Source organism: Lepus europaeus, chromosome X (assembly GCF_033115175.1).
Source record: "Lepus europaeus isolate LE1 chromosome X, mLepTim1.pri, whole genome shotgun sequence".
Lineage (NCBI taxonomy): Eukaryota > Metazoa > Chordata > Mammalia > Lagomorpha > Leporidae > Lepus > Lepus europaeus.
In genome coordinates, this window is record NC_084850.1 from 31,663,701 (window position 1) to 31,678,367 (window position 14,667).

General features: G+C 36.2%; 1 protein-coding gene across 1 annotated transcript in view; it reads left to right on the plus strand.

The window, feature by feature from the left end:
* The window catches only part of TENM1 (teneurin transmembrane protein 1), an 893,298-nt gene that overhangs the window by 577,744 nt on the left and 300,887 nt on the right, over positions 1-14,667 (plus strand). The window contains exon 8 of the mRNA XM_062183627.1: positions 4,813-4,965. Coding sequence (XP_062039611.1) covers positions 4,813-4,965 — 153 coding nt within the window. The remainder of the gene's footprint in view (positions 1-4,812; positions 4,966-14,667) is intronic.

Here is a 14,667-nt window from a genome sequence, read left to right on the forward strand (position 1 = left end):
GTACAGCCATTGAATTTCAGTGAAATGCAAATAACAGGATTGGTACTCCCTGAGAGATCTAGATAATGTCCATTGGTCCTCAATGTGTATGCGTACTTTATATACATCTTTAGCAACGACAACTTTGACCTTGCTTGGGATTACGAGTACTTATATTTTATTCAAAATTAGCCAGCAATGTATATTTACAGAGCTATGTTCAGGTATATGAGATTCTAGTTTTATTACTTTATATTCATTTGTTTATTTGTGACCAGTCCATGAAGTTATTTAGAGTGCTGAGACTGAAGGATTATATGTCAATTCCTTATCTGTGTGAATTTCCCACCACTCTTTGCTTTCTTGCCTGAGGTCACACTGCATCCTTAGAGTTTCTTAGATATTATGTAAGACTTCAGGTTTTTTATAATTTCAGTTCCTACAACCTGGAATGTTCTTCCACTGGGTACTCATAATAGTTGCACTTTATTCTGACTGTAGTTCAAAAATTACCTTCTCTAAAAGGCCTTCCCTGATAACTTTCATCTGTTTTCTTCATAACCCTCATTACCACCTGACATTATCCCATCTGTTTGTCTCTTTGATTCCCTAAAAGTTATATTCTCTTTTATGTTATATGTTTTTCTTTGTCCGCATGTCTAAACCCAACAACTCTCTCGTACAAACTCTGTAAGAATAACTTTTTCCTCCTGGATTCACTGCTGGAAATAGAAAAACACTGCCTGATACAGAGTAGTCCATTAGAAAATATTTGTTGAGTCAATATATGACTGTGTGACTTGACACTGTCACATTTGTTCATTAGTGGTTGCATGTTTAATTCTAGTCTGTTTTCTCCTATTTCCTATACTTGGGCTTAGATGATTCATCCAACTAATATGGCTCTGGAGAAGGATTCACTAGAAGTTAAGAATGCTGCATCTTTTTCCTGTATCCATCCAGACCAGTGGACAGACAACCAGTGTATACTGATTAGGCTTTTTTATATCTGCTATAAATTTTTATTGGCTGGTACCTATGCTGCCCTGAGTGTTACTGAATGTTAAATATTTCTAGTTACCTTCACTAGTATCCCCAGTATCCCCAATATGCTTGGCACACGCTTTGAAAATATTTGTTGAGTAAATCAATAAATATATCCTATTGGAAAAAAATATTACTATATCTTCCTTGTGCTGTGTTGGTGTATGTCAATGATCAAAATAATTTTATTTATCTTTTTAAGAGCAAATATGATTTATCTCTAATAGACCTCAAACACTGGAGTTATTTAGTAACCACTGTCTGCTCTGTACAAGAATGTACTTTTGGGCTTTCTTTCACACTTCAGCATATAGAAGTGCAGTTTGGAAGGTCAGTAGCATTGCTGTAGCACCCGTGATCTGTAGCAAGTAATTAACTTTCACTATGCATTTCTGCAAATATAGATGCAAAGAGCTCATTCACTAGGAAAGATATAGTAGGCAGAAAAAATTATAAAGCTCCATTGTTCTCAAAAAGTGTTCTGCTAAATGCACCCAATATCTCTCTATCTGTCTTGATTGGCTGGAAGTGGTCCATTTCTTTGATTGTGAAAAATTAATCCTTACTTTATATATTTTGAAGTGACTCTCAGCACATGCATTTTCTCTAATTTTCAAGATCCCTCAGGAAACTGGCCTAACTTAAAGGAAATATAGAAAATAGTCCCCTTGGTGTTCAAGATGAAAACCACTATGACTTCTTTTTACATATAGTCCATCTAATTTCACAAAAGTAATTGAACCAAGGGAATGAAACACATTTTCAATATAGCTTTTAATATCCATCATATTCAAATTATTCGGGGCATGGAGTAGACTAAATTTTCTAATATTGAAAAATATCTTTAATTGGGAAAAGTATGTTAAACAAAACTTTGAGTCCTTTGGCAAGGAAATCTCAACAACATTGGTAATATAGCTTTATTCACATGCCATCCTGTACCTTACTCAGAACCACTATGCGTTTCAATTGTTTCCTATAATTGCAAGAGAAATTCTTCAGGTTGCACTGGCCTTAATCCAAAGAAAAGGGTAGAAACCAATTAAATGCTTAAAAGTTTTAAGGATAAATTATAAAGTAGATGTTAGAAATCTCTTTAACTAAAAATGTATGAATGATTTTTTAATATGCATTCTGGCTTGCTTCTCTGTTCTTTATCACTTATTCATATTCTATATATAAGAGTTAAACATACAAATTAGCCACTTGCAGTCTGCCTAGGAACACAAAGAAAAATGTGAGACGACTTATGAGCAGATTCACTTTTTAAAAAATATTCCCCTTTGGTAGGATTTGGTTGATGTTGCAAAATGCAATGGAAAAACAAATAAGGTGATTTATCCAGCTTCTGCCCTAGGCACTGTTCTAACATTCTTTCTTTTCAGTGACCTCATTCACTCACAACTTCAACTCTTGCCTCTATGCATATATGACTTTGCAGTCTTGTTCTAGCTTTATTTTTTTTTTCAAAACTTCAAAAGTACTGTGAGTAACATCACTATCTGGATGATTCATCTGTCCCTGGAAGCCAGCATCCCCAAAGTTGAATTCACTGCATTCTTCCCATTTCCTCACATATGCTCATCCAGTTACCATTCAATAAAACACATATCCAGTATCAACTATTTCTAGCAAATGCTGGCCTAAATGAAGACTCTCCTAATTCATTAATGATTCCACCATTCTTCCAGTTACTGAGGCTGAAACTCTAACCGTTTTGGGAATGTTCCTTTTCCCTGTGCCTCCCTCCAGTACACCTACACACATGCAAGAGCTTATGTGTATGTGTATACACACTCACACACACACACACACACACATATATACCTTGTTACCAAATCCTGGGATGCCATTTTTGTAATTTATCTTTAAAGAATTTATGTAAATTCTCACAGCGCATAATTGAGACACTTATTACTGCTTCTCTAGATTATTGCATTGCCATATCAGTTGCTTTCCTGGTAAAACCTATAGGCCTCAATTCATCCTCCTCCACACTGCTACTGGATTTATCTTTCTACAAAGCATGTTTTGCTCCTTTGCCTGAGACCTTTAGTGCTCCCCATTGCTGTCTAACGTTCCTGAAAAGAACTCTGATCATATCACTCATCTGTTCAGAAAATAGCAGTGCCTCTGTTTCCTAATAAATTGGATCCAAATACCTAAGTCTGACACTTAATCTCCTCTACAGTATGACCCTCATCTACCCTTTTGGCCTTAACTTCCACTACCACCTACACATAACTAAGTTTCCAATGATCTCTGGCAACTTCCTTTGCCTCAAACACATCATATGCTTTACAAAATGATATTGTGTTAAATCTCCCTCCTATCCCCACTTATTACTGTCAACCCTCAAAACCTATCAAATGTATGTGATGTTTGACATCTGGGGAAAAAGGCTAATCCTTCAACATCTAATACTACTTCCTTTGTAGAATCATCCTTGATCAATTCAACCAGTTTTCATCTATCAATCTTTAAACTATTTATTTTAAAGAGAAAGTATATTTTCCCTAAGATGGCTAACAATCCACATGTACATTGTAAAAAATATTTAAAAATGTAGAAATCAGGAGGGAGGGGAAAGGAGGAAAGGAAAAAGAGAATGTCATTATGTCCTTAGAATAATATTTACAAACAATATTAAATATTTTAAAAACTAATTAAAAATTGAAACAAATTTTTAAAATGTAGAAATCATAAAGAAAATGTAAACCCTCTGTAAGCTGTGCACACTGTTAACACATTTGCTTTCTATTCTCCCAGCCCTCTCTGACCCGACATAAACATATGCATACATGTAAATGTACACACAATTCAGATCTTATTATTCATACTGCTGAGTAGCCTGCTATTTTTCATTTGCTGTATCATGAGTACTTCTCATGCTATTGCATGATCTTCTGCAAAATGATATAATAGCCACATAATCTTAAATTATTTATTGTGTCATCAGTTATTAAATGTATCCCTTCTGTGAGTATTTAAATTAGTCACAACTTTATAATATTATCTTCAAATGTTATAACTGACAACTTCGTCATTTGGTTACATTCATACATAATTCATAGAAATTGAATAGTTAACTCAAAAGGTAAACCAAATTTTAAGATTTTTTGATAAATGGTACCACATTGCCCTCAAAAAGTCACTGTATTTTTCTTCTCACCAAAAATGTGTGAGAATGCCTATCTTCCAGTACAATGACCATTACTAGGTACTTTTTAATATCATAGCAATTTGAACCTAATTCAATTATTCTGCATAATATTAGAGTTGCTTTATATGTGTACTACTACTAAATTTTACCCCAATAGGAATCTAGATTTAATACCTGCAGCAGCTATCATGAGGTTTTATGCATATTAGGTGTTTAGGAAATATTTGCTGAGTTAAATCAGAGCCATAGAGAAGGTCTTCCATGTTCTCGTGGTAGCCTGTCCACTACTATTCTGCAGTAGTTTCCATATGCAAAGTAGAGTTACCCAACTAAAGAAAATGAAATAGGAAGACGCCACAGCATTGACTAGCCAAGTCCAATCCCACTATATCTGGTAACAAATACTGTAACTTCTAATTCAGTCACTCAGATACTTTTAACCTCAAAGTTTTAACAACAGCTACTTGGAAAAGCAGCGACATGTATGGTGTAGGTACAAACTCCCAGTTGCTTCCCCTCACTAAAAGTAAACTAGATCGGATATTTTTAGGTACAAAGGGATAGTTTGTTTGGAGACCTTCCGGATGAGTCTGGAATAAGTTAATGTATGGCTTGTTTTCTTGCAGCAGTGCATTTGTTCGGCCTGACTTGGCAGTTGCAACCAGTTGAAGGACAGCTCTACGAAAATGGAGTTAGCAAAGGGAACAGAGGCACTGAGTCCATGGATACTACTTACTCTCCAATTGGAGGAAAAGTTTCCGATAAATCAGAGAAAAAAGGTACAGTGACCAAAATGATTGATTGATTATTGACTACTTTTCTTCTAATTTGGTCATTAGGATCATACCTGGGATGGCGTCACTTCACATTAAATTTCATGATCACTTAAAGGAGGTATTCTATGTGGACAGGATAAATACATGTAAATATCTCAGGAAAGCAAATTTCCCTTTTCTCCAGTGCCTTGAATATAAACCAATAAACTTTCCAAATATGTTGACAATTTTGAAAATAAATATTTACAGATTTAAAGTATCAATACAATGGAAATTGCTTTTTACATATAACTACCCTAAAGCAACATGGGATTTTGATTAAGTTCTTTGTGACCAAGCCCAGCATTTTTATATAACATTTTTACAAACGGAATAGAGAAATCTCTAATGTTTACAATAAGAAAAGCTCTTTACACTTGATGCAAGGGCAAATATTTATGTCAAAATGGAAGAACATGACTTTTTTCTTTTGGGGAATATGAATTCTTCCTAGTTGGGGAAAAGAAAAACATCACTTTCAGTCCTGAATTGTTAAATTTAACCAATGTAAGATAGTTACAATAAATGTCACAATACCAACACTCCCAATATCATATTCATATTGAGTGATCTACATTGTATATACAAGCTTTCTAAATAGCAGTAAGTTTGTGCTATGATTTCTCTTGAAATAGCATTCAGCATAAAGAGACTTAAACTATGTAAAATTTCAGAAAGTCAATTCAAAAAGTGGAAATAGAGAACAAAATGTATAGCTACCACTATCCTAAGTATTTTTAGATCAAAAATAAATAAATTAATGACCTAAATCCTATCTCCAGGAAGCTGAACAAGTTTTAGGGGTAGTAAGAAGATTTATTTTTGTTTCATTGAGTTGCAACTAAGATACTTTATTTTATAGATGTTTTTATTACTATTCTTCACTTGTCTTTGTTAATTCCTTTTGGGGAACTTATTTATGAATTTTTTTTGTCTTTGTTTTTGAAAAAACAGCTTTGCTTTGGCCCATGCTTCAGTAAAACTTAACGCTTAGGTTTCCAAAAAATAGTATATTTTGTTCTAGTTTTCAATTTTCACGATGCAATTTGCTTTACATTCTCAATTACTAATACTTGGTTCTTACCTGAGCTAATCATTGTCAGGTGTTTCATTGTTACTTTGGGAGACAGGATAGGGTGGGTGGTAGAAGTATAGGGGTCAATGGTGGCAGAGGAAAGACTCTAATACACTCAGATTTTTCTCCTTACTTCTCTTACTTGCTTTTTCTCCCTTACCTTCTCTCCTATTATGTATGAAGTGACAAGAACTGCTGTTTGATATTGTCTGTGTAGGGATTTCTTGCAATTTACACTGGAAATATGAATTATCTATTTGAGGAAAGTGAAACATGCTAAGAGAAGGCCATCATGTAATTATCATGAGTATATTTAATTTTGTATTTAATTCAGATCAGTTATAATTCATTTCCATGGAGTAGGTTGATGATGATGGCTAAAATTTGTTAAACAGTTACTTACGTGCCAAGAATTACTCCAGACAGTACATAGTTTATATATTGAAGGTACCGTGGTGGCCCCCATTTTCTAAATGAGAAACGGAAAGGTTAAGTAACTCCTAAAATCACAGAGCTAGAAACTGGTAATCTGAGTATAGTGCCCAGTCTCATGACTTCTATACTATACTGAAATCTGCATGTGAAACATATATGAAAAAAACAAAAGATATTTTATACAATGGGAGCAAAACTCCAGAGTCTATTCATGACAGATTTTTAGAGTCATTGTAAAAATTAAAGAATAAGAGAGGAAGGAGAGTAAAAATGTGGACGGGAGGAAGGGTAGTGTGGGAAGTACCACTATGCTCCTAAGTCTTTATATATGAAATACATGAAATTTGTATACTTCATATAAATAAAAAATTTTTAAGAAAATAATTTAATGTCAACTGGAATCGGATGCCCATTAACAGTCATTATATGTATCTGCTTCTTCTTGGAAGATAAAATTCTCTCAACTTTTAGTTATCTAAATGAAAGAAAAAAGAATATTTGGTTATAGCTATTTGGTATCCTAAAATGTTTAAGTCCACTCTAGCATTTAACACATAAGAATTGAAGACAACTACATGCTGGAATTTACCAGAAGCAAATCCAAGTCTGTGCTAAGTAAACACGGAGTTAAAGGTGTTGTACTAAAACAGCCCAGAACTACCTTAGTAGCTGATAAACTAACTGTAACTCTTTTTGTTTAATCAGCAAACATTATGTAACAACTACTTTAAACAGAGCAGGGGACATGAACAAATAAAAGACTTTACACCTAGACCTGAGTCATGAAAGATCCATTCATAAAATTAAGTATAACTACCCTGTAATTTAGCAACAATTACAGGATATTAAAAAGCTAAAGAGTATCAAATACAACATCTTTTTTAAAAAGATTTTACTTATTTATTTGAAAGACACAGTTATAGAGAGGAAGAGGCAGAGATAGAGAAAGAAGTCTTCATTCCACTGGTTCACTCCACAGATGGCCACAACGAGAAGCCAGAAACTTATTCTGGGTCTACCACGCAGGTGCAGGGGTCCAAGCACTTGGGCCATCTTCTACTGCTTTCGAAGGCCATAGCAGAGAGCTGGATCAGAAGTGGAGCAGCTGGCACTCAAACCAGTGCCCATATGGGATGCCAGTGCTGCAGGTAGTGGCTTTACCCGCTATGCCACAGCACTGGCCCCAACATCTTTCTTTTAAGATGAAGATGAGGTTCAGAAAAGTAGAGATTGCCCAGAGAACTGTGACTAGAAGAGGGGACACCTTGTCCTACATTTCATGTATCTTGTCTATTATTATAATAGTGTATCAAAAACTAAATCTATAAATTGCTAAAGAGGTTTTCAATAAGTGCCCAAAGCAAAAATGAGCAAGTTAGGAAATTAATTTTATTCAGGCTATCATAATAAGAAAGTTTTGCCTTAGTATTTTATAGGAAGGAGTAGGTAAGTTACATATGGGATTATATGTGGGTGGGAGTGTTTTGCAGTCGGGGGACAACACAGTCAGCAGGCAGTCCAGGAAATGTGTATGTCTTGTCTGGCTAATTTCAAAGGAACAAACAGTTCTAATCTCAGCTGATTGTTGTTTTTAATAGAAATGCAATCAGTGCATTTTTAAAATTTATTTGAAAGTCAGAGGGAGGGAGAAAGGGAAGGAGAGAGAAAGAGAGAGAGAGAGAGGCAGAGACAAAGAGATCTTCCACCCACTGATTTACTCCCCAAATGGCCAAAGACCAGATCTGGGCCCATCAAAAGCCGGGATCCTGGAGCTTCTTCCAGGTCTACCATGTAAGCTGAGAGGCTCAAGTATTTGAGCCATCTTCTGCTGCTTTCCCAGGTGCATTAGTAGGGAGCTAGATCAGAAATGGAGCGGCCTGGACTCAAACCAGTGTCCATATGGTATACCAGTATCACAGGTGGTAACTTTACCAGCTATGCCACAGTGTAGGCCCCTAGCTAATTATTTATGAGACAAAGAAAGGGAAATCAGAGGATGTAAATATGGTGTTTCAGCAGGTTAAGGCAAGAGTTCTGGAAAAGGTCTGTCAGAGGTCATGGGTAAGTCTCCTAGTAGTCATGAGAGAGAATGGTGAGAGAACCTTATCTAAGTTATATAGAGAAAAGTGTTTTATGTATGTTTGTTCAAAGTTTTTTTTTTATTTTTGGAAGGGGATGATTTGGCTTTGTTTTTTGTTTGTAAATTTTGCTGTGAATGCTTTCCCAAAACACAAAATGGAAGGGAGAATTTTGGAAAACAATGTTGAGAGAATATTCTAACCAACGTTGTTTTCTAGGATCATAGGGCTCAGGTAAATCCCAGGTTGTCAAGAGTGGTGTGAATAAAGGTGGAATTGGTGGAGCAGTCCAGGGTACTCAGTCTTGCTAGTTGAATGCCAATATAGAACACAAGGAACGAAGAAGAATGGGTGGGCAGATAAGAAGTAAAGGTAGCCTTTATCTCCTTTACACTTTTGTGTAAGGTTGGCCTTGGTGGAAAGTGGTCTTTCTTTGAGCTTCATCCTACATGATCTCTGTCCACAAAGTTGAAGGGGAGAAATGCCACTTTCTAATCAGCATATGCTGACTCTAGGACCACGTAAACAACATCCAGCTGAAATATAAGACACCATTTTATAGCCTTGTCATGAGGCTGGTTTAGCCAAGACCAAATGCTGTCATAGCTTCATCTTTCTGGGGTCCATTTCCTCATCTGGAAAATAAAGGAGTCGGGTTTCAACACTTGTGGGGCTGAGAAGGGGAGGTAGGGAGCAGAGAAATTGTTTTTATAGATTAAATACCCCCAAATTACAAATTTAAATAGAAAACAGATAAAAGTGAAGTTTCTCAAGACTGGAGAGAGAGAGATTCTTGTCAAACTTTCTACTCCCTTCCCGGTTGCTTTCTTGGCTTTCCATTCTCTCTGCAGTTCCTATAGTTTTGATAAAAACAGAGGTAATGCTAAGTAGGTCTAGCTTATCTCAAAAATCCCTTCCTTTTGTATGCCCTATGAACCAGTGAATTTGAATTCCACAGTTGAGGAAACTCATTAGGCAATCCAAGTAAATGTGGACTTGTCTTTGCAAAAAGAATATACTCTGAGAAAGTGGTTTAAGTGTATGTCTGTAAAATTTGTTAACTGCATTTGCCATTAAAATTGCTTGCAGAGAATTCTGTTGTAATTCCTGTAATTAATTCCTAGTTTTCTGCCTTTTAAGTTTGAATTTTTGACATGTGTATAACAATAACTGCCTGTACTTAGAGAGCATTTATAATTTCAAAATATTTTAATGTATTTGATCCACATAAAACAGCCATTGTTACTTCTGTTTTTGCAGTTGAAAAGGAAAATAACAGAAAGTTAAGTAACTTGTGTTGCATAATAGACGTAACTACAGAAAGGCCTGAGATTGCAGTCCAGTTTAAGAGTAGTAGGTGAACATTCGCCTTTAGACCTTTCTTTTCCTTTTTTTCTTTTTAAAAACATTTTCCTCGAGATAATTGTATAAGGTACAGCAATCTTGGTTAAAGATTTAAATGCATACAGCTCAAAAAGTACCTTGCAAATCTTGCAGTTTGTACCAAAGATCTCCATTCAGCAAGCATTCTGCTCCTCCACAAAGCAACACACACACACACACACACATACACACACATACTGTACCCCTGGGAATTGAAAATTAAAAGACAGTGTAAAATGCATATCTTCACTATCACCTTTCATTGGAATGGGTGTGTGTATGTGTGTGTGTGTGTGTGTGTTTTTCTTTATCATACCTGTGGCATAGCTGCATTGGAGCAATTTATGCAATAACAATTGTAGACACTGAATAACAGGTTGAATTATAAATTTATTTAGAATTCCAGATATGTTTATTTCCCTGACCCAGTAAGTAGGTAAAGATTCATTTTTGGTACCAAACTAAAGAACCACACCAACCCCACCCAAGTAAGAAGCGCACCAACCCCAGTCAGGCAATCTTTGTGCGTTCAGATGGAACACAGTCCTGCAGTTTATAATCCCATGGTTCTTCAATGCTGGTTCATAGGATGTGTGGATATTAAAATGCACTCAGCTACCCTTTGAGTCAATCCATAGTTTTGGTATCTTTTACTTAAAGGATATTATGGCCCAGGACATTGTAGTAGAATTGGGAATAATTCATATAAGCACAACAAACCACATGAATAAAATAGTAGTAATGCACTAACAAAGACAACATTGTTGGGAGCTTAGCATTATTATTTTTAACGATTGATGGCAAATTACAGTAAATGTTTCCTATAATGCTATATAGATGTTTCTCTAACACAAGATTTTAGATGGCCCAGCTAGAGTGTTACAGCTTGTTTTCGACTATATTAAATCACTTTATCAATATACTTCAGTTTTACCAAAAGCTTTTCTAAAGCATACTGGAAGACCTGACTTCTAAAACAGATTTATGTAAAGGGCTCCCTAGGCTAAAAGGCAAACTTATTTATTACATTAAAAATTCATGCTTAATGTTCTTGGTCATATATGTTTAATGTTCCATTCTTATTTCATTTTAATCCTATTTTATTTATTTTTTAAACTAGTGCATGTGTTCTCTGTGATGCCACAAGTAATGTATCTGTTTTGTCCCTCCAGCCTTGCAGTCTACATGAGACAGGAGCACTAAGTGCTGTGCTATGGAATGGTGTATTTATTCTCCTGGACTAGTCCATCCAAAGCCAGCAAATCTTCCCACAACATCCTTTTAACATCTTAGTATTTGGGGAGAAACCAGTTCATTTTAGAAATGTATCAGCCCTATGCATTTCTAATTCAGTTGAGTATCCATTTGTGTATTTCAGTCTATGATACCTTTGGAAAAAGTTCAGGTTACTTACTAGCTTATTTGTGAATTCAAAGGCCATTGTAGCTTATGTGAAATTTGCTTTGAAAATGAAGACCTAGTTTTACAGCATTTAATGCACACGCCTACATTTTATTCTAAAATTTTTGTAATCCCATGTAAAAATGTAATCCATATCATTTCATGGCATCCATCTTTCTAATATTAATGGTTTTTTGTTTACTCCTAATTTTTCGTGTAGATCCCATTTTCCCTTACTCATTTTGGGTAACTTTACTCTTTCTGTTATATATTCTATGAAGATTTCTTGGCCAGAACTGTACACAGATGTCATCTTCCTTTCTTGGTTCTGAGTGAAGGAAGAATAAAAGTTACAAGTTGGGTTGAAAGAAAAATTGATGCCTGAATACTTCAAACCCTCCATTAAAATAATCACAAGGAAAGAAAAATGAAAATCTTAGTATTCACAAAAATAGTAGTACATTAGCCAAGCTGTTATTTTAACTTTACAAAGTACTGTGGAAAGTTAGCAAATGAAGCAGAAGACACAGGTTTTGCCCTTGAGAATTGTTCCCGCTAAATAAGAGAGTTAGAAGAAATGTGCATGTATACCAGAGTAATTCACAAAGCTTGTGGTAAATGGAATTAAAATGTAAGTTTATTTTGGTACAAAAAAACTTGAAATCCATACATGATTTTTTCATAATACACAATTTCCATGAGCTTGTTTTAAAGCTTTATTTATTTACATATTATTGAAAGGGAGTGTGTCAGAGAAGGTGACATACATACACACAGAGATGGTGGGTAGGGAGGAAGAGAGATTTGTCCATCCACTGGTTCACTCCCCAGATGGCTGTGACAGCCAGGCTAAAAGCCAGGAACCAGGAATTCCATCAGAGTCTCCAACATTGGTGGAAGGACCCATGAACTTGAGTCATCATCTGCTCCCTTTCCAGGCACATTAGCAGAAAGTTGGATAGGAAGCACAGGAGCCAGATCTTGAACCAGCACTCTGATATAGGAAGAAGGCATCTCAAATGGTGGCTTAACCCACTGCACCACAAACACCCTTTCCCATGGATTTTTTGAAGACATCCCATATGCATGAACACATAATACATACACAATACAAAATAGCATGTAACCAGCAGGCGATTGAGAGATTTAAAAGAAAGAAGATGAAAAGATTAACATTTTTGTAGAAGTAGTTTGACCTAGGCTTTGGGGAAGCAAGCCAATCCTAGTGACCTTAAGGAATATATTATGGAGGAGAATGTTCTGTTAAGGGAGAAATATAGGTGGTGATAACCAAAGTGGTAAATGGATAATTAAGTAATACAGGTAGCAGTTGGAGACAGCTTGGCAAGGAAGAAAGTTGCTAATGTAAATACACAAGAGAGCAACTGGGTTATTTTATTCTTTTTATTTCAAAAAGAAGAGAGATTCGTGCTTGTTTAAAAACAAAGAATAAAAGGCCTATAGAGAGGGAGACATTGAAATATGCTGCAAAGAAAGAAGACTAGGAAAGAACCAAAGTTCCAAACGAAGCATGAAAGAAGAGGAGGAAGGAGCTTCAGAAATAAATGAGGACATCAAAAATTGTATGGCACACTGAATGTGAAAGAGGCATTTTGATATTTTAGAAATAAGATGTGTGAACTCAGAGGACAAAAAAGTATTCAATAAATTATAACATTTGTTCTTGCCCTCTGCAATGAGTTTTGTCTATGAAAAGTTTTAATCCTGGGGCCAGTGCTCTGATGTAGTGGGAAAAGCCGCTGCCTGCAGTGCCAGCGTCCCATATGGGCACTGATTCTAGTCCCGACTGCCCCACTTCCAATCCAACTCTCTGCTATGGCCTGAGAAAGCAGTGGAAGATGGCCCAAATCCTTGGGCGCCTGCACCTGTGTGGGAGACCTGGCAGAAGCTCCAGGCTCCTGGCTACAGATTGGCACAGCTCCAGCAGTTGCAGCCATTTGGGGGAGTGAACCAGCAGATAGGAGATCTCTGTGTCTGTGTGTGTGTGTGTGTATTCTCTCTCTCTGTATTCATTCATTTTCTCTCTCTCTCTCTCTCTCTCTCTCTCTCCCTCTCCCTCCCTCTCCCTCCCTCTCCCTCCCTCTCCCTCCCTCTCCCTCTCCCTCTCCCTCTCCCTCTCCCTCTCCTTCTCCCTCCCTCCCCCCATCTCCCTCTCCCTCCCCCTCTCCCTTCCTCTGCCTCTCTGTAATTCTGCCTTTCAAATAAATAAGTAAATCTTAAAAAAGAAAAATTTTTAATCTCATATTATTGAAGGTTTTCTGGATTCCTAAAGGTAGTTCTCAAAGGCTGTATTAATATAGCAGCTTATGAGAGCTGGTGTCTATGTTGGCTGCTGCTATTTTTGAAGGTACTGTACAAGCCCCACATTACTTTATTAAATCATTCATTCATTCATTCATCTTTAAGAAACAGATACAACTCACATCTGCTGATTTGCTCTCCAGATGTCTGTAACAGCCAGAGCTGGGTTGGCCAAGCCTGGAAACAGGAATTCAGCCCAAGTCTCTTATACAGGTGGCAGGACCAAAGTAATTCAGCTAGAACCTTCTGCCTCCCAGAGTGTGCATTAGTGGAAAGCTGGATAGAAAGCTGAGGCATCAGGACTCAAACCAGGCCTTCAGCAGCTTAGCCAGCATATTAATCACTAGGCAAAATTCCCACTCCCAGCACCCTCAGTACCTTCAACTGTGTAACAGCTAAATCATCATATAATTGTTTTTAGTAACTATCCAGTAAGTACATGTCAAGAATTTAGACAAATGTGAGTGTCCTGACCTCTAAGAGCATATATTCTAAGATAAAAAACTGGGAAGCTCGATACACTAAGTATGGCCAGTACTCCTGCCACCATCCCAAACTCCAGATGTTTATGATCATAATATATGTAATGATATCTAATATTGCATTAAATATCAAAAATATTTATCACTCCCAAGTAGTAACAATGTTAAATTCCAAAAGCACTATCCAGAGAACAGTTCTGCATCTAGGGAACAGATAATGTTTTATATCCACTTGGAAAAACATGAAAACTCTAGTGACAGTATATGATGCTTTCTGTGTAAGGTGACAATGTCTTTTGGGGACTGACTTATTTCACTAAGCATATTGATTTTCAATTGCATCCACTTTGTTGCAAAAGACAGGATTTCACTCTTTTTTCATGGTTGAGTAGTATTCCATTGTGTATATATACCACATTTTTTTTTCAGAAAACATTTATTTAATAAATATAAATTTTGAAAGTACCACTTTTGGGTTATAGTGGTTCCC